The sequence below is a fragment of the Sycon ciliatum genome, chromosome 10 (genome assembly GCF_964019385.1).
Source record: "Sycon ciliatum chromosome 10, ocSycCili1.1, whole genome shotgun sequence".
In the NCBI taxonomy this organism is placed as follows: Eukaryota; Metazoa; Porifera; class Calcarea; order Leucosolenida; family Sycettidae; genus Sycon; species Sycon ciliatum.
The window spans coordinates 27482611-27503703 of record NC_088652.1 but is presented as its reverse complement, the minus strand read 5'-3'; the positions used below and the strand labels follow the sequence as shown (position 1 = coordinate 27503703).

At 48.8% G+C, this 21093-nt stretch overlaps 1 protein-coding gene across 1 annotated transcript in view; it reads left to right on the top strand.

Moving 5' to 3' along the window:
- Positions 1–21093, top strand: part of LOC135826812 (leucine-rich alpha-2-glycoprotein-like) — a 53453-nt gene that overhangs the window by 17286 nt on the left and 15074 nt on the right. The window contains exons 7-10 of the mRNA XM_065339415.1: positions 4646–4717; positions 13978–14049; positions 17314–17394; positions 17781–17846. Coding sequence (XP_065195487.1) covers positions 4646–4717; positions 13978–14049; positions 17314–17394; positions 17781–17846 — 291 coding nt within the window. The remainder of the gene's footprint in view (positions 1–4645; positions 4718–13977; positions 14050–17313; positions 17395–17780; positions 17847–21093) is intronic.

Genomic DNA, 21093 nt, shown 5'->3' with positions numbered 1-21093 from the left:
GTCAGCCTGTAGCCTGGGATTGCATAGAGACTGTCAGGGTCTGGTGTGTCAGCCCAGGTTTCCTGGACTGCAATGACTGATAGTTCGTTCTGAGATTCAGAGCACGAACGGGTAAAGGTAAGTAACTTGTCCATTTTGTTGAATAAGCAACGCACATTGGTACTGAGAAAGTTCAAATTCACTGACATTGGTATTGTTTTTAACTTTTTTTTGTTTTTGTTTTTGTTTTTTTTCAGAAAATATTTTAGGTTTTTTCTTTTGGCTAGTTGTTGAAACTTATCTGGACTCAGTATTTCGGGTGTTTCATCTGAGGTGAGGGCCATGTCTCATCGGCCTTGGCTTTCTCCTCCATGGTCGGATGGCCGTGGCTGTGTCGGCGACGACGAGGACTGTTGGGTATCCAACCCGTATCGATAGAGGCAATAGTGGTGGCCCCGTCGTCGTGGCCTGCCCCAGTGCCTGTAGGCGGAGGGGTGCCGGACATTGGGGGTGTACTGGGAGTGATTACCTGCAAGCTGGAACTCTCAGCTACCTCAGTTTGGTCGGCAGAGGATGGGGTATTACTCTGTATTTCCTTGGATTCCCCGCCGCTGGTTGTGTTCTCGGACGCACTGGCGATGTTCATTTCAACAGTTTTCTGTGTTGCGTCCTTGCTACTAGTACTACAGTCAGATCTCGCTTATCCGGTCCTCTTTTATCCGGATCCCTCGCCATTCGGTAGATAATAGCTGGTTACATATTTACAGCACACGTGATGCATCCAACATAAACAGTGTTCAGTTAACCGGTTCCCTCGCCTATCCGGATATTTTTGTGGAAAACGGATGTGTGCGGTTAAAGGGGAAGTTAAGGCAAAAATTAAAATTTCACCAGTTGTAGTCTTCGGGGTGCTGAGTCGAATGGTCTTGGTCCGAGAAAGCTGAGACGCTCCCTTCCTACTTGAATCCCAATCGAACTTGCGCACTTCCACCGAAACTGGGTGACTGCGCCCTACGAGATGGGGATTTGTATGCAAAATGTCACTAAAAGCGCCGTTTCGTTCTTATAAAAGCACGGATGACCGCGATTGGCCCATATGTTGTAGTCTTTTGGACGCTGAGTCGACTGGTTTTGGTCCGAAAAGGCTGCGATGCAGCGTTCCTCCTTTATTCCCAATCGAACATGGTTGAACAAGCGGTCACGTGCTCCTGCGTACACCAGTTTCGGTGGAAGTGCGCGAGTTCGATTGGGATTCAAGTAGGAAGGGAGCGTCTCAGCTTTCTCGGACCAAGACCATTCGACTCAGCACCCCGAAGACTACAACTGGTGAAATTTTAATTTTTGCCTTAACTTCCCCTTTAAGCGAGGTCTGACTGTAGTACTAGTAGTAGGGGATCCGTCGGTTGTTGTTTGAAATCTTTTATTCTCACGATGGCCTGTGGCCAATAAGTGAAAAATAATTGCAGGTAGACTCCCTCTAAGTCGAATACGGTATAATTCGAACATTCCGTGTAATTCGAACTTTTTCGTCGTACCGATCTTCTGCAAGTCACTTCAAGTCAAAATCGAATGCATAATTCGAAGTACGAAAAGTGCGCCGGTTGGATAATTCGAACCCAGTCTTCGTACAGAAGAGCTGTTTACAGTACATTGGCTATGTCCTTTGAACGCTTATTTCGAAGTGAGATTGAGTTGCTATCCTTGTAATTCGAAGTTCATTCTTTTCTCCTTCTCTAGCCAAGAGTAGCTCAAAAATTGATCGATGGTCCGCTGCAGGATCTACTATAGCGTTCAAGAAACCCACCTTCTCTCGAAATTTGATTCAAGCCCGTGCGAGACAAATTGCAAAGGTTTGATTGAAGACGACTTCTTCCTGGTGGCTGACTCTCTTCGCGGATCTCGATGGCCTTTCTTGCCGCGCCGCCTCTTGCGCGGAGATGTTGGCGCACAACAACACCATTGTCGTAAATATTGTCTATGCCTATGCTCCAATTCCGTTCTTCAGAACGACGTGCTGCTGTTCGACGGCCTTTCATGACGCGGATTACGCAGCACAGTTGTTTTCCGTTGAAATTGTTTCAGGAAAGCTGCAGTGACTGACAACTTCTTCACTAGAAGATGAAGAGAATGTAAAATGATTTTGTGTCGATCCAGTGTTTTGATGATCCGTTGTACATGACCGGTACGACCACCTTTGTTTCGTTGATGCAAATAAAAATGTGCAAAAAATATTCAGCATGCGATTTCAAGCATTTTGACATACATGTACATATCAGTGCATGGGGCTGCATTTGGATAATTAGAAGTTCTGGATAATTGGAAGTTGGGGCAAATGGCAATTTGAGGTTGGAATTAAAGGGAGTCTACCTGTACAGTCACGGGGATCAGATACAGAGAGATGAAAGTTTAGCTGCTTGCTGAAGCAGTAGCGATGGCAATAGGGAGTTTATCACATAGGCTGGGCGCAATGGAGCTATAGATGTGCTGAGCAATGTGAGCAAGTACATACGGAAGAGATGACAAGTGGTTGGATGTTTGCTTTGAAATCTCGTCTGGGGTTGATATGCCGGAGGCTGAGTGGAATGCTATGAAAGAGATCAAGAGAAGCATAGATGTGGGTGTCTCTTAGCCGGTTTGTACGTGTTGTGGGTAGCTCAAAGGTACTGGGAACCTGTGTTGTTGTTGTGCTTTTATTTATAGTCGTTCAACCAAACAGGCAATGTTGCCTTCTCACAAGGAGACGGCAGAACGAGGAGAGGGCAGAAAGAGAATGGGGAGGGGAGAAAAAAACCAGGCACGGAAGGGAGATAGAATGGGGAGGATAATGTAGTATACTTTCTCCATTAACAAAAACTTCGTGATGGATTTTGATGGATATGAAAACGCTTAGAACAGGTCCTGAACAGTTTGTATCGACTGCAAATCACTGGACGAAGGTAGTTCAGCATATGTACAGCGTCTTTACAAGAGAAACTGTTGGTGAAATGAGCAGAGAGTTCAGTTGGCGTCGCTTTCGCTCCACTCATTTTTGACCCTGCGTCGCTGTCGTCATCTGCTGTGCGCGAGTCGTCATCTCTTTCGAGTCGTTGTTCAGCTCCTTTCAGTCTTGCCTCGGCTTCTTTGATCACACACCGCTCAACTTGATGTCGCCGTCGTTCAAGTAAGTACTTAGCTTTCAAGCTGCGTGATCCGCCGCTGTGGCGATTACTCTGTTCCACCAGGGAGCAGTAAAAATATGTTACCACTCCTTGGTTTCATCTCCGCGCTCCAGAACTCTGCGAAACGAGGAGTTACAGCCGAACTGATTCCATTTTCTCTGACGGATACTCCTGCCAGCACTGAACGGCAGCTGCTAGCAAGTCCAGTCGACTTTCCTTAGCCACGAGACTCGCGTCGGACTGCAGACTTCTGAAAGAATGCATGGGCATCAGCATTCGAATCTGGGCTTTGCGCAGGCTGAACAAGAACTACCCTACTTGAATTCAGAACCATTTCATTGCGCTGTGTGATCGGAGCAGCTCCTTGTTCACTCGCTCATTGTGTGGGCTTGCTGCTCCGTTCCATCACTCTCTATCACTCTCAAAGTCAGTGCTAGAGTAGTAGAGAGGCCAAGCAGGGCATTATCCCCTCGGGGAAGTGGTATTCAGTTTCGCTCGCCATTACTGTCATCACCTATGTTGCCAGAGTGCAACCATCCATTCAACTCGGCTTGTTGTGAAAGGTCGCTTTCCTTGCATCGTACCTCTTTCACGGCATGCCAAGGAAGGCCGAGAAAGTGATCGCCACTCATTTCACTGTAGTTTGTGCGCAAACCAGTCTCTCAAAAATCCATCACGAAGTTTTTTGTTAACGGAGGAAGTAGATTAAGAAGCAGGAGTAAGATCCAGATCTTTGGCACAGTACAAAAAGCGGTTTAGGCAACTGGGAGAATAAGCAGGTCTTGCGAGCACAATGCATCACGCAACCGCTTCTTCCCTCCAATAGATCGAAGTTCGGCCGAGAGACTGTTTCACAATACGCTTCCCACAAACTGGATTGATAATCGGCTATAAGGGCCTCTTTGGAAGGGCATTTGCAGGAGATTGGAGGAATGACCACGAGTTATGCGGCGGTTGGCGGGCATGCAGCATTAATTTGAATAAAGAAATTATTAAAAAGGGGACTTGTAGCAGACTGGATACAGCGATGGACGAATACTAATAGTTTAAGCCTATATATGTGGACAAGAGGAAGGATTCGTGTCACAATTATCGATGGAATTCGTGACTAAAGAGAATGATGAAATTACAGTAGGATATATACACTTGGAGTGAAACAATGAGGATAAAAGAATAGTAAGAAAAATAGCACAAAATTAGGAGAAATGTGTACAGGTAATAAAAACCATACAGGTGAGAAATGATAGGAAATTCAGCAAGTGCAGTGTGACAATGTACATGCATGTGCAAGTGTGTGTGAGTGCGAATTTACTGGAAGAGTGTAAGTGCGGTGACATTTTCTTTTTGTTTACAAAGATTTGGATCACGAATGCAAATGTAGACTGCTTCTAGAACTTTCAACTGCTTGAAACTACTTGCAGAACGAACCACACTGAACCAAGAATCGTCACGGGTTAAACACGGGTGTTGTTTGCTTTGTGTACTTTTTTTCACTTTGGGTTTCACAGGACCTTGGCAGGCAACAAGCTCTCAACACTGCCTGCTGGCATTTTTGATACCATGCCAAGATTACAATATCTGTAAGGCCTCACAATGTAGCTGTGTGTGTGTGTGTGTATGTGTGTGTGTGTTTGTTTGTGTGTGTGTGTGTGTGTGTGTGTGTGTGTGTGTGTGTGTGTGTGTGTGTGTGTGTGTGCGTGAGTGTGTGTGTATGTGTGTGTGTGTGTGTTTGTGTGTGTGTGTGTGTGTGTGTGTGTGTGTGTGTGTGTGTGTGTGTGTGTGTGTGTGTGTGCTTACGGAAAGCGACATTCCAAGATGTTGCAGTTGCACCCCCTTGGATTGGCCATGTCTCTGTAAACCCTGGAGCTGGCCAAAGGTGAACCATGCACACACACGCGCACACACACATGCACATGCACCTGTTCATGTCCTGTTGAGCCACTGCTGCTAGGGTTATGTTGTCCCGATTCGGGAAGTTGAAGAATAGAGAGAGGAGAGGAGGGGGGGGGGGGCGTGACTGTTGATGACGCTCCAGGTGTGTCAATTGGTGAAAGCGCTTGCTGCACACACACATGCGTGGAGGAAACACGCTCACTCATCAGCATTTGGCCGCCTGGGGCACCGATGACAATTCCGACTATGTACGCTGCAGAAGCAGTGTGCAGTGTGCCACGCAATCGTGAGGCGAAATTACTGGTCAGTCGGCGACACGCATTTTTCACAAAAATTTCCGTTTCACCTGCTGGGAGAGTATGCGTGTACTCGAGTCTCATCCTGAGCTCGTTTTTTTTCTTTCTTTTTTCCAGTATAGCTGTATTTTTCATTGCAAAGCCGTCCACGATTGTTGTGTTCGTTGTTCAAACGAAGTGGACATTCAATCATGAAGGCAGAGGACATAGGAGCCTGATTGGAGTTTCTCGTGGCATAGGACGGCCACACAGAGACACTTTGGGATTTTCCGAATATAAAATACCGTACGGACGATGCTGAGATCAACTTGTGCGATATCAAATTGTTTGTGATCTACCACATTGAGCAGAACGGGATCCAAACACAAGCTTACCGACGGTTAGGCTGCCGACCTGACCGGACAAATGATCCCTGGCTTCACCAGACGCCAGAAGTCGGACACCATGTCCTTTGCCGCGACGTCCATCTCCAAAAAGAACTCCATCTTCGTCATGATAAGGCTTGAAATACTCAATATTCAACCGAGATTTGCGGTCTCACCCTTTCTCAGATCGAATCATTTTTTGTTGTATCAGTTGCAGGGCAGATCCCCGCCACTACTTCAACAGAAGATGGCTCCAAAGCATGCCTGGAACAAGCCATATCGAGGTTGCAAGCTACCCCTCTCAGCACTTTTTTTTGAAGAAATTCGAAAATTTAAATGGTGGAAGATATACTATGAAGAGAATTTCAAAAAGTATGTTTCGCGGAGCGATCGCTCAACCTACGTCATTCAAACTTTGCAGGATGGTTCAGACGTAAATGTAGGCATGGAACCACAGAAGATGATATCATAGCTGACACACAGAGTCACACACACACAGCAGATTCGTGTGCACAGATACTAAATTAGTGGACGTCGGCATCTTCTTCCCGCTGATCTCAAATGTACTATGACGTGGTATTTCGCCTGACGGCTTGACAGTTGGATTTCACTCTGCCACAACGTGTGTCTCAGCCTCCAACACATAACAACTATGATGAGCCAGTCCACCTCAGCTATGCAGCCACCACCACACACACACTCCACATTGGTACGCTCCACTCTGCTGGCATACAGATAGTGGGCACGTTTGTCAAGGCACCTGTGGCGAGCGACACCCCAACTCCATGCAAAGTCGCCATCGCACACCCCACACCGCACATTCCACCCTAGGTGCAGGCTCGAGTATGGCATCAGGCTGTAAGTAACGCTTGCGCCATTGTTTGTCCCGAGACTCGCATGCAACATACACATGTACACATGTGCACACACACATGTGTACATGCACACAAACGTACATACGTACATACATGCATACAAACATACTACAAGTCAGTGAGCTCTGCATAACGCAAACAGCAAAGGCACTACCCCACATGAGAATGCTCAACTACTACAAGAGCAGGAGCGAAAATACTCAATCTGCGGGCAGCATGCTGTTTCGTTCTTTGTGAACTCACCCCCCCCCCCCCACACATGATGATGAGGCCGAACCTGATAGCAATGAAAATAGAAAGAGAAAGCCAGATTTAAACCAGGCTCGAACGTACCTTGCCAGAGTGCTCAAACTGACAAGTCAGTGAGCTCTGCGTAATGTAAACAGCAAAGGCACTACCCCACATGAGAGTGCGGAACTACTACAAGAGCAGGAGCGAAAATACTCAATCTACGGGCACATACAAACATACATACAGTAAAACTTGATATGGCGACCACTCGGATAAGGCCACCACTCGACCATGGCGACCACTCGGATATGGTGACCACTCGGATATGGCGACCACTCGGATATGGCGACCACTCGGATATGGCGACCACTCGGATATGGCGACCACTCGGATATGGCGACCACTCGGATATGGTGACCACTCGACCATGGCGACCACTTTTCCTTGAAACGGACGCATTCACATTCAAAACAGCTCGGATAAGGCGACCACTCGCCAAACGCGACCGACGATCTCCCACCCGCGACCACGTTGCACAGTACTAGTACAGTACATGTAAATGTACGCATTGCATGGTGCACCAGGCATGGTAGATCTACACATCAGTGCAGGAAGTGTAGATGTACATGGTGCATGCACGACACTTGACAGGTCGGAGGACCCCAGCCACACGAGTAGTGCTAGAGTAGGATAGGCGTGTGCACTGTGGTACACTGATCAAAATGATGTATCACATGTGGGTATGGTCACATGACCCACTGAACCTGGATAAGAAGACCACCTGGCCACGGCGACAACTTTTTCTCATCTCTTGAGGGGTCGCCTTAGACAGGTTTCACTGTACATACAACATCTTGATCTTGATTCTGCTGCCAAGTCTGGCTACGTAGTCCCCGGAGGGACAGGTCAAAACCTTGGGCTTGATGTTCACGGAGTTTTTCGATGACTTGACACAGTGAGAAAACCATGTCCACAGTGCCTCTCCCAGGACGGAATCCGCATTGGGAATCTGGAAGAAGGGACTCCGCAAACTTCTGCAACCTGTTAGCAATAAGCCGCGCAATTACTTTGCCAGAAACGTCGAGGAGTGATATCCCACGCCAGTTATCGCATAACGTCAAATTGCCCTTCTTGGGAATCGGAACCAAAACAGCATCCTTCCACTCCTGTAGAACTTCACCCGCCTGAAAGCAGTCTACCGCAAGCTCGTGTAGCTTGGAAACGAGCATCGGGCCACCATATTTCAGTAGTTCGGGCAAAATACCAGAGTATCCAGGTGCCTTCCTGTTTTGCAGAGTCCCAAGGGCCTTGCAGACTTCCTGAATTGTTGGTGGCATAGCGAGTTCTGCATCGGTATTCCGTTGGGGGATGCTGGTAAGCGCATCATCATCAACATCATTGATGACGTTTAGCACAGTCTGAAAATGCTCACCCCAGCGCGCATGGGTCTTTGCGATAGAGACACACTCGTCACCATTGGCTTTCTTGATTCGAGTTGAGACAGTTGGCATCAGTCCCTTAGTGGCATGATGTATGTTGCGAATGCACTCCCACGCACCCCGTTCACCATGACACCAGCGCATAGCAGCTTCAGCATTGAGTTTAAGGAATCTGCCCTTGGCCTGTCGAACAACTGCACGAGATTCACTACGTGCGCATTGGTACGCTGTCCGATCAGAGTCGCGCTTTGATGACTGCCACTTCTTATACAATATACAGTCAACTTCGCTAATAACGACTGCGGATATAACGACAATTCGCGAATAACGGCAGCATTTCCATGCTCAGAGCAAAGTCCCATCCCACTGTAATATATATAATGAGACTTCGGGTGTAACGACACTTCGCGAATAAGTACGCCTTTTTGATGCCCCGCCGAGTGTCGTTATAAGCCAAGTTGACTGTATCACGTTTGCGAAGAAGAGGCTCGATGTCTCCTTTCGCCAGTTCAAACCAGTCTTTCCTTGCACGGCGCGCGGCTCCAAGGCAATCGCCCGCAATGTATAATGTGCAGGACTTTACCTTACATACATACAAACATACATACTTAGCGCAAACCCTTGCCGCTCGCCTTGTGCAACGCTCACTGCTCTTGGGAGCATTTTGGGCACTCTTGGCGGGGTTTGCAGCTCTTTATAAAAATGCTTTGCTTCACGGAAACGTATTTCATTGCGAAGAGCTGTGCTTCGGTCCTCTGAGCTGTGCTGAGGAGCTCTAACAGAGCGAAACAGTTGCTGTCCGCAGATTTGAGTACATACATACATACATACATACATGCATACAGAGAGCGGAGTCCTCCGGTTCGATAGAGTGCTCAATGTGGAAGCAGAGCAGTAACACACGAGTCACAGAAAACCACGCGTCTTGATTGTCGTAACTTAAACTTTCATGCCATATAACAATCTTCAGACAAGTGATTACATCAGTTGTCTGAAGATTGCTATATGGCATGAAACTTTAAGTTACGACAATCAAGACGCGTGGTTTTCTGTGACTCGTGTACATACATACATACATACATACATACATACATACATACATAAAGGTCAAAAAGAATGGTTCCACCAATTATATATACATACGTTGTAACGCTGCGTTTCATGCACGTAGCTGTAAATGCTAAGGCATTCATCAGATAATGTTGTGTTGTCTGATGATTGCCTTAGCATTTACAGCTACGTGCTTGAAATGCAGCATTACAACGTATGTATATATAATTGGTGGAACCATTCTTTTTGACCTTTGTGGTTACGCTCCACCCTTGTGGCGTTGAGCACTGTTGAAACCTGGGTGTACCCACTTATGCACATACATACATACATACATTTTTTGGCGGGGTAACGGCCTCTTTTACGGGCAAGATAAAGTCATGTAGACGCTAAAAAATTGAGATACCATGAAAGGTAAAATAGAATTTTATTCAAGTACAATACATTGGAAAACTCCAAAAATTCCACGTAAAACAGACGAAATTCAGTTCTCAATGGCCAATGCCTACCCCAGCACCATCCTGCGTCGACAGGCCTGTCAGGCGCCTTCTAGACCCGCGTAGCCGGAGGTCGACTGCATGGATCACTGCAAATAGACCCTTTGCACAATAAGCGAGAGGGGTCGAGACGGGGCATGCTGTGCACGCTCTGCACACTTGGCATGCAACCAGCATGCATGGTTTGCTGCAGGACGTGATCAAGTTTCCTGTGACAGGCTGTGTTTTCACGGTCCAGACGCGATGTTCATGTATGTACTTTCCAGCCTTTTTCATTTGAAGTTTTTTTAGTTCTGAAGGAAGAAGTTCCAAAATGCTTTCCAAGGACCTCTGTTGGGTTCTTGTTTGCAGCAACCGTCATCCCTAGTGGCTAGTCTAAGAAACCCACTTGTCTTTCCATGCATTCCCTGGTTATGCTGGCATTCCACACTCTTGAATCCTCGCTATCTGGCGAGAAGAGGGCCGCAGTTTGCTGCGACATCGTTCACAGTGTTGTGCTCGGAACACTTTGTCGATGACGACTTTCATCCTTGCTTTTGCGAAGACGCTGAACGCCCTGCCAAGAGACTCTGGAGCCTGAAAAAAAGGTATGACCCATCCCTGTATTTGCAAGGAAGATCGACTGCTTGCTGGCGCTGCTCGAGCTGCTGATGTTGAAGTGCAGAGCGACGCAGCCTCATCGCTCAGGTGTGCGGAGAAAGTCATCTGAGTTCGAGCTGTGGCTGTGTGCACGATATGACAGACTTTCACATTATGCACATAGCCACCAAAGTAAAACTGATGAACACTATCCACGGGCTTCTTCACTAGTACTACTCCATCAGCTCCCTAGCCCTCTTCACTGTCGTCGACGACTTGCCCCTGCGTTGGAGATGAGCACGCATGGTGTGGCACTCACTCTGGGAAACAGAAGTTCATCACTCATCCACTCGGACGCATGACAAAGTTGGGCATGATGAAGGTACACTCGAGGAAGACTGGTGGCCCTCTTCTCTTAGTTCTAGGAGCATCAGGGTTCTGCATAGGGAAGCATTCTCTACATCGACAGAGGAGAGAAGGTAGAGAAAAGAAAAATAAATTTCAATCTACAGTATTATAATCCGAAATATCCACTGACTGCGGAAAACTAACTTACCGCTCCAATAACTTGTTCTTTTTCCAGACAGATACGCACCCTCATTCAGCAGAAAACTGTTCAGTTCCTTCACAGACCATTCTTTATTTGACAGCTCCTCCACTGGTTCCAGAGCCATCGATGGCAAACCACTCGACACTCTCCTCCATCTCCAAAATGGAAAATACAGTGTTTCACCATGCTCAACAACTGATACTCTGCACAAAAATCGAAGTGGATGCCCCGTCTCGGATCACGTGACCGTTATTGTGCAAAGGGTCTATTGGTTGCGAATTTGCACCCAAGCCATAATGGTTGAAAATGGCTTGTCCCACTTGAGGGCGTAGCGACCAGCAAGTCGCTTCTGATAGCTGGCGTATTCGCGATGTAGCACCCCATCCGTGGAACAAACCAGTGGTGTGAACGACCCACGGAGGTCCTCGGAGGCCTGACGGTACTTCTTTTTCTTCGCGTTAGCAGCGCGGTTGGAAGTAGCTTCCCAGAATGAATAGGAGTAACTGGGTGTGTTGGCATCAATGATGCGATTATCAAAATGCGCCGCCCTGTTAACCTCTCACACACCCCGGGCAAGCCAATCTGCCCGAAGAGCAGGCTGCCCCGTCCGATCACCCTCCGGCACCATGATCGGCTCGACGACAACACCACCAAATGTCATATCAGCTAGCTTTGCATCGCTATCACGCAGATCATTGTGGCCTCGCTTGATAAGTCCACCTTTCGGGCAGTCAAGGCCATGCTGAAGAGAGAAGGGCTTCCCGCAACCATCACATTGCGCTGGCAGGGCAAGCAGCTGACGACCATAGCGGATAGCAAGTTGATCTCGAAATTCTGTACTTGACAAATCATACCCCTCGCGCTTCAGGGGCAACACCGTAGTCCATCCGGAGGTATTTCCCCATACGATGCGGGAGAGGGTGCGCTCCTCAAGCTGTGGCAGGTCACTGAGAATTGATTGACTGATTTCAGCGGAAATCACATCCCGTTCCCTGCTGATTTGGCTTGTGGTGCGGCGACAATGAGCGCTGTGATCATTTATGTTTACGGGGTTACCAGATTGGATGGAGTTGCGCAGGATGTCAGTTGCGTTTTTCAAGTTCTGATAAGCCTGGGGTGCTGTGTGGACAGGATCGGCCAAAGCCAAAGCCAAAGCCAAGCCACCATACTTGACTGGCAGGGTGAGGAGCTGGTGTTCCCGAGGAAGAACCTCCCGCCCAAGGATGGCTGGGGCAAATTGCTCCAGGATGACGTCTCGAAGCCGAGCAAACTCCTCTTCAAGACCCTGGACAACACGCTGGAGGTATGACCACTCACATGAGAGCGAGCGATTCAATGCACAATTCGCGAGTTTGCACTCCACTTACGGAAAGTTGTCTACGTAGAGTACGTAGATAGGGCTTTGATAACGTAGCTGGTCCGTAAGTGGATTGGGGTACAAATTTATGACTCTCTCCCCAGGTTGATCTGGTCGTACACTGTCGCATTCGGAGTTGCCAAGGGCAGCTACATTTAGGTAACGTGATTTGAAAACTCTGTATGGCGGAACACAGATACGCATGTAGTTTACGTAAGACTTTCCGTAGATCGACTTCGTTTTTTACTAACCCAATTACGTTATGCGGAACCTCTCTCTTTCCTGGCAGCAGCGGCAAGGCAATTGACATTGCTCACCCACGTCTCCACTCTCTCCTTGGCAAACGATTTCAATCCGTCAGGTTCACCGATACAGCTTCCTAGGAAACGGGCGGATGTGGCTACATACATACATACAGTGACTGACACGAAACTCGGAGTTACAGCGGAATGAGACTTGTTTGATTCATTGCTGTGTAATATTTGTACATACATACATACATACATACATACCTGTCCTGTCCTGCCCTGTAGAGCCACTACCACTAGGGTCACGTGGGCCCCGGAGGGGCAGCAGAGAGAGAGAAAGAGCACGCCACCCGATGGCGCTCCAGATGGGAGACTAGTCGGAACCGGCGAGAGCAGATACACATATGCGGGAACTTATCCCGTTCTCTGGCCGTTGGTCGGTGGCAGTGCGTTGAACAGCGATGGCGGTTGTGTCCCATGGTTGAACGGAAACAATGATTGCAGGTGCCACAGTGAGCATTGCAGCACCTCCGAGCGGTATTGTCACCGGTGACAACAGCAACTGGTTCGGTCGGTACTGGGCACGAGGTAGAAGCGGAGCAACGATGCACAGCCAAGCCGCGGCTCCGGAACCAACGATGACACCGAGGGCACTGACATGCACCTCTCTGCTCCAAAACCGGCTTCTGCCGTTCAGCCGTGCACTTGTGCCTAGCGAGGTCACCCTGACATGCGAAGTGCCGGGCGCATGTGAAACAATTCACCGGTGCCAGTACGAGGGGATCCGGGGCGTCCGAGGTGTAAGCCAACCTCCAGTCTGGGCGAGAGTCACAGGCCACTCTGTACCAGTCCGCTTCAAGGTCTCGTGAGCAGAGGTCCTTTACAGCGCAGTCTTTCCACCGCCGACGTGGGCCATGTGCCGAGCGACGAACAGCAACTGTTTGGGCAATCGCACGTCGTCCATGCGGGCGACATGGCCAAGCCACTCGAGGCGCCGATGCTGAACCTTGGTGACGATGGTTTCAGAGTCACCGCACCACTCAAGCAGCTGGCTGTTGGATATGTAGTCATCCCAGCAACGATGGCGTGTTATGCCCAATATCGACCGCACGCATCGCATGTGGAAAAAAGACATGCGACGGAGGTCCTGTGTCAGCGGCGTCCAGCACTCGGACCCATACAGGAGCAGAGACAGGACACAAGCATTAAACACACAGCGTTTAATATGAAGATCTAAGTTCTTGTTCCTGAAAACAGATTGCATACATACATACATACACATACATGTACGTACGGTACACACATACACACATACACACATACACACATACACACATACACATGCACACACCTGCACATGCACACACCTGCACACCTGCACATACAAGTAGCCCCGTAGTTCATTGGTGTTTTACTTTTCCTCACTCTTGCTCCTGTTCAATTCCTGGCTTTGTCCACAGATTCTTGGACAGAAATGCACTGGTTTCAGTACCGAATGGTTTGCTGTCATACAATCCCAGTATCGTTCAACTGTAAGTGCTAAATGGTACCTGCTGTCAAAAATACACCTTCGTTGCAACACGACTCTGAGTGATCACTTAACACATGCCGGGTAATGCATGCCAGCAAAGTTTCTTGCTACAAACCAACTTAGCGTACCTTCGCCCAGCCCTGTTCGTGTAGTAATGCGGTTATTTATCATAGTGGGTGAAAAAACCCAGTTTTACTTGGCATGTCTTTCTATTTTGCTAGAGGTTACGCGTTTTACCATATACATATTTTTGAATTTTTCTCTCACGGTGGCCGTTGGCCAATAAGAGAGATGCAATAAATAATGGTGATTAGCTATATTATGAGGCTATGAGGTAACATCAGTTGAAAATATGGTGATATAGTTCAAGAGTTGATCGCTAGGGAGTGTACAGAATGGGATTAGATGGTAGATGTTGTCGTGACTGGTTTCCACAGGTTTATTTCAAGTTAATGTGCAGCAGCTGAAATGAGCCAGACAAGAATGTTTTGCAGCTCTGTTCAGCTTAGAATCCTTGCTTGCCTCAGCATTTTTTCACCTCTGTAATAGGCACCGTGAATAACACTTACTTCATGAGCATTGCTGATCCAGTGTTCACTCATCCGGCACATTGGCTATCCAATAGCACATTGACAGCTCATACATGTAACACTACACTAACGAGAAAGAGAAATGGCCTTGGAACATAACACAAAGTCAAGTCTTGCTCCTGTTTTGTGGTTTGGCTATATACGTCCATTGCGCAATGAGGTAATTTGTACCCCCACCACCTCATAGGCCCACAAAGCCACCTGGTCCTGGGCATGGTCGTGTGGAGTGTTTAACAATGCACTTCTGAACCCAGCGTGCTCGCATGCATTACTCGTGCAGGCCATGTTTGGCAAATGCGCAATGGGCTTATTCAGTTGTCTGTCTGCCTCGTCTCTGTGTGTCTGTGTGTCTATCTGTCTAGTCTGCATGTTTGTGTGTCGGTGTGTCGGTCTGTCTGTCTGTGTGTCTGTGTGTCTATCTGTCTAGTCTGCATGTTTGTGTGTCGGTCTGTCTGTCTGTCTGTCTGTCTGTCTATCTGTCTCAGACAACAGTATTACAGTCCATTTCAAAACTATAGACGCGTACCTAGGCAAAAACCGTTATGCCAGCATCTATACCACATAAAATCTGTGATCACTTTGTGCATAATTTTTTCCAAATTGGGCGTCTGTTATCCAATCGTTTAGAAACTATATGAGAGTAATTGTGGAGCGGACCTAAGCAATATTCCGAAAAGTATTCTGAAAAAACTCCAGCCAAATTTGAAATATGTCAAAAACCCTACGCGTCTATAGTTTTGAAAAGGACTGTACATGGCCAAATGCCCAACTACTACTATTGTCTGTGATGGATTTTCTAGCTTGACCTTTTCCTCGTGTGCCATAGTCTGGAGAACCAAGCCCTTGCTTACCGTATGTCAGTGCCTTTAAAGCCGTGGCCTTATATTTGAAACACCACTGCTTTTCTAGATATTTTTGATGCAAAATGACTCACCCAAAACGCCATGCCACAAAAGTCAAAGTCCACACAGAAATGTCAATCTAAATCTACTTGTTCACCTTCCTGCTGGGCTGTAAGTTTGTTAGCCTAGTACTTATTCCTTCATTTTGCAAAATATACTTCAAATATCATTTCATTTATGAAGCCCATGGCTTTATGACTGAGACTGGCTTTATAATCGAATATACCGCCATGGCTTTAAAGGTGCGGATATACGGTAACATCTGTCCGTCCACCCATCCGTCTGTCCGTCCACCCATCCGTCTGTACATCTGTATGTCTCTCTATCTATCTCACTCTCACTCTCACACACACCCTCACACACACACGTACACACACACTTACATGCACTAGAGTAGGGATATCAGCGAACACACTGCGCAGAGGGTTTGCGCAGTTATGATGTAATCGAATTTTGTACATGTCAACATGCCACGCGCGCGGCCAGAAAAGTCCAAGTCAGAAAATGTATATTTTTGCCGGGAAACTGGAAGGAGTCTTGATGGAGAAGAAGGAGAATGGCGGCTGAAGTCGGAACCTTGCGCTCAGGATCTGCCGTTTCGTTGATTGCTTCGTATATTCGCTGCTGATGAAGGATTCGTGGGTAAAGAGTGACATGCCTACGGTAACAGCCACGCGATTAACTACAGATGAGCCGAGCCCCAGGACTTTCTTCAGACGAATTTTCAAATTTGTCCTTCGATGCCCAAGGAGCGTGGGTGAATCGAAGGCGATTTTTTACAACGTTCCCACCGGAGAAATCTTCTAAGTTTTGGTGAACTGGTACCTCACCCATGGATCTATCCATGTGCCAAGCAAGAAAAAATTGACCGAAGCAATGCAAGGTCCCAGAGGTGAAAGGTGCACAAGGTCGATCATTCAAGAAGAACTCAGGAAGATGAAGAAGCTTGGACGATCGACGAACATGGGCCTGTCGTCCTTCACCGATTTTTAATACTGTGTGTTTTGTATAAGTTCGTTAGTGTAATTGCTGGCAGAGGATGCCCAAAGTGAGGTGCATTCACAGTAGTCGGACATAATCAGAATCGAAACAATGGGGGTCTGTTCACAGCAGTATGTACTTTCAAATTATTCAAATAATTATGTAGGTCCGAGCCACGTTCGACCAGTCGCCATTTTATTTGCGTCAATTTTTTGTCCCCGCCAGTACGTACATTGGTATGGTAGCACTGAAAACTGCGCAAACCCCGTGCGCAGTGTGTTCGCTGATATCCCTAACTAGAGAGGTTCTGGAAAACGAAAATTCGAACGAAGTTTCGCGGCTGTCCTTGCGAAAGTATGTACAAATTTACGCTCGAACTTTGCGTTCTGCACATTTTCGTAGTTTGCACACGCCAAGTGCACGTACGCCATGGTCACATCTCATGAAACTTCCTACGAAAGTTCATTTCGCGTTCCCTGCAAGTTTCGCGTCAACACTTGCGAAAGTTCGTGTGAAGTTTCGCACTTCATGACGTAGAGCGAAGGTTTGTAAGCATTTTCGTTTTGCAGAACCTCTCAATTCTCTCTATCCCTCTTTCTGAATAAGCTCTGTTCCTACATAAGCACATGCAAGAAGTCTATCTATTCTCTTTGGTTTGTCATCAACAACTTCAACAGCCATTCTCTGTAGCAATCTCCTTACGAGTAATATCTTCTACAAACTCTCCAAGCTCTCCTTAGGTAGGCCTCCGTCAATGCTCGTTTTCTGTCTTGACTTGCACATTTATCACAGCATTCTTGGCGGGAACAAAGAACTGAAAACGCTTCCCGGAGACCTATTTGCTACCAATGGTTATTCCAGAAATATTATCATGTAAGTCATCGTTCTCATTGTGTCAGCATGTGCTGGCGATCCAGGGGTTTACTTCCATGCCTTGATACTGACTACACCATACTAGGGCAGGCCAGGCAGAAGTGGCTTCCGGTGACTACACCATACTAGGGCAGGCCAGGCAGAAGTGGCTTCCGGAGAGGACCGTTACTGTTGCAATATTGTCCAGCTGTTTCAGAGGGAGGGGAGGGGGTCCAAGTACGAAATGAACGATGTTCGTTCCAGGGGCGACAGAAAACTTTTGCGACAACCCCTTAGCGTGTAATGTTTAGCCATCAAGCTGGCGATTGCTGGGCTCTTTGTGCATTTTTCATGATTTTTGCATTGCCTGTGTCCGTGCGTTTGATGCAATTCTGTGTGCTTTTCAGCGAAGTAGGTGGCAACCCTTTTATCACCCTTCCCGTGGACAAATGGCCTAGCAATACTATTCTTTTGTAAGTTGTGAATAGCGCGATGTTCACATTCTGTTCACACTGCATTGATGTGAAACTTGCACACTGGGTTTTCAGTATTATTATTATACGCACGTCCGCGTTTACGTCAACAGTAAGTCCACGTATTCGCATGTGCCAGAAGACAGGCAGAGTGGGCAGGGAGGAAAACAAAAAATAAATGTAAGACAGCAGGCGGTAGGCACATAACTCATGTTCGATGATAGGTGCTCAATGCACGGGATCTTTTCGAAAGATCAAAAAATAAAACAAGATTAACAGACAACAGCGATAGGTTTGTAACTCATGGTCGATGGTAAGTGCTAAATGCACGGGATCTGTACAATGCCTCTGTTCCATCCGTTAATTACTGCGTACATCCTGGCACAGCTCGCGCCACGCAGGCCTGTCCGCGGCGATTGCCCGCAGGTGCTCCAGGTCTGCCAAGTTCCTCAGACTCCTCAGTCCTGCTGATTCTAGGTCCGCCGATGGTGTGGACACGATGGTTGTCAGTACCTCAGACAATAATAGTGGTGCGTACACGAAAACAAGTCCTGATCCTTTATACTGCCTGGGCCTGGGAGGGTGAAAGTCTTGTTGAAGTCAAAGGACATTCCGTTCATGCAACAGCATACAGGCTGATGTTGCCCTGCTGGGCTTACGTGAATGGTGCTTCATGAGTTTCCTTCGCACTTCGGCTTCACAGATAGCGTCCCATCACGCATCACAAAAATAACTTCTCTGAATCCTGCTTCAGATGCTGTGTAGCCCTGATGTCAGGAATTCAGCTCGCCACACATCTCCTCTCTCCCTCCCTCTCTCCATCCATCTCCCCCTCTCTCCCTCCATCTCCCCCTCTCTCCCTCCATCTCTCCCTATCTCCCTCCATATCTCCCTCCATCTCTCCCTCTCTCCCTCCATCTCTCCCTCTCTCCCTGCATCTCTCCCTCTCTCCCTCCATCTCTCCCTCCATCTCTCCCTCTCTCCCTGCATCTCTCCCTCTCTCCCTCCAGCTCTCCCTCTCTCCCTCCATCTCTCCCTCTCTCCCTCCATCTCTCCCTCTCCCTCCATCTCTCCCTCCATCTCTCCCTCCATCTCTCCCTCCATCTCTCCCTTCATCTCTCCCTTCATGTCTCCCTCCATCTCTCCCTCCATCTCTCCCTCCATCTCTCCCTCCATCTCTCCCTCCATCTCTCCCTCCATCTCTCCCTCCATCTCTCCCTCCATCTCTCCCTCCATCTCTCCCTCCATCTCTCCCTCCATCTCTCCCTCCATCTCTCCCTTCATGTCTCCCTCCATCTCTCCCTTCATCTCTCCCTCTCTCCCTGCATCTCTCCCTCTCTCCCTCCAGCTCTCCCTCTCTCCCTCCATCTCTCCCTCTCTCCCTCCATCTCTCCCTCTCCCTCCATCTCTCCCTCCATCTCTCCCTCCATCTCTCCCTCCATCTCTCCCTCCATCTCTCCCTTCATCTCTCCCTTCATGTCTCCCTCCATCTCTCCCTCCATCTCTCCCTCTCTCCCTCCATCTCTCCCTCCATCTCTCCCTCCATCTCTCCCTCCATCTCTCCCTCCATCTCTCCCTCCATCTCTCCCTCCATCTCTCCCTCCATCTCTCCCTCCATCTCTCCCTCCATCCCTCCATCTCTCCCTCCATCTCTCCCTCCATCTCTCCCTCCATCTCTCCCTCTCCCTCCATCTCTCCCTCCATCCCTCCATCTCTCCCTCCATCTCTCCCTCCATCCCTCCATCTCTCCCTCCATCTCTCCCTCCATCTCTCCCTCCATCTCTCCCTCTCCCTCCATCTCTCCCTCCATCTCTCCCTCTCCCTCCATCTCTCCCTCCATCCCTCCATCTCTCCCTCCATCTCTCCCTCCATCCCTCCATCTCTCCCTCCATCTCTCCCTCCATCTCTCCCTCCATCTCTCCCTCTCCCTCCATCTCTCCCTCCATCTCTCCCTCCATCTCTCCCTCTCCCTCCATCTCTCCCTCCATCTCTCCCTCTCCCTCCATCTCTCCCTCCATCCCTTCATCTCTCCCTCCATCTCTCCCTCCATCTCTCCCTCTCCCTCCATCTCTCCCTCCATCTCTCCCTCCATCTCTCCCTCTCCCTCCATCTCTCCCTCCATCTCTCCCTCTCCCTCCATCTCTCCCTCCATCCCTTCATCTCTCCCTCCATCTCTCCCTCCATCTCTCCCTCTCCCTCCATCTCTCCCTCCATCTCTCCCTCTCCCTCCATCTCTCCCTCCATCCCTTCATCTCTCCCTCCATCTCTCCCTCCATCTCTCCCTCTCCCTCCATCTCTCCCTCCATCTCTCCCTCTCCCTCCATCTCTCCCTCCATCTCTCCCTCTCCCTCCATCTCTCCCTCCATCTCTCCCTCCATCTCTCCCTCCATCTCTCCCTCCATCTCTCCCTTCATGTCTCCCTCCATCTCTCCCTTCATCTCTCCCTCTCTCCCTGCATCTCTCCCTCTCTCCCTCCAGCTCTCCCTCTCTCCCTCCATCTCTCCCTCTCTCCCTCCATCTCTCCCTCTCCCTCCATCTCTCCCTCCATCTCTCCCTCCATCTCTCCCTCCATCTCTCCCTCCATCTCTCCCTTCATCTCTCCCTTCATGTCTCCCTCCATCTCTCCCTCCATCTCTCCCTCTCTCCCTCCATCTCTCCCTCCATCTCTCCCTCCATCTCTCCCTCCATCTCTCCCTCCATCTCTCCCTCCATCTCTCCCTCCATCTCTCCCTCCATCTCTCCCTCCATCTCTCCCTCCATCCCTCCATCTCTCCCTCCATCTCTCCCTCCATCTCTCCCTCCATCTCTCCCTCTCCCTCCATCTCTCCCTCCATCCCTCCATCTCTCCCTCCATCTCTCCCTCCATCCCTCCATCTCTCCCTCCATCTCTCCCTCCATCTCTCCCTCCATCTCTCCCTCTCCCTCCATCTCTCCCTCCATCTCTCCCTCTCCCTCCATCTCTCCCTCCATCCCTCCATCTCTCCCTCCATCTCTCCCTCCATCCCTCCATCTCTCCCTCCATCTCTCCCTCCATCTCTCCCTCCATCTCTCCCTCTCCCTCCATCTCTCCCTCCATCTCTCCCTCTCCCTCCATCTCTCCCTCCATCCCTTCATCTCTCCCTCCATCTCTCCCTCCATCTCTCCCTCCATCCCTCCATCTCTCCCTCCATCTCTCCCTCCATCTCTCCCTCCATCTCTCCCTCTCCCTCCATCTCTCCCTCCATCTCTCCCTCTCCCTCTCCATCTC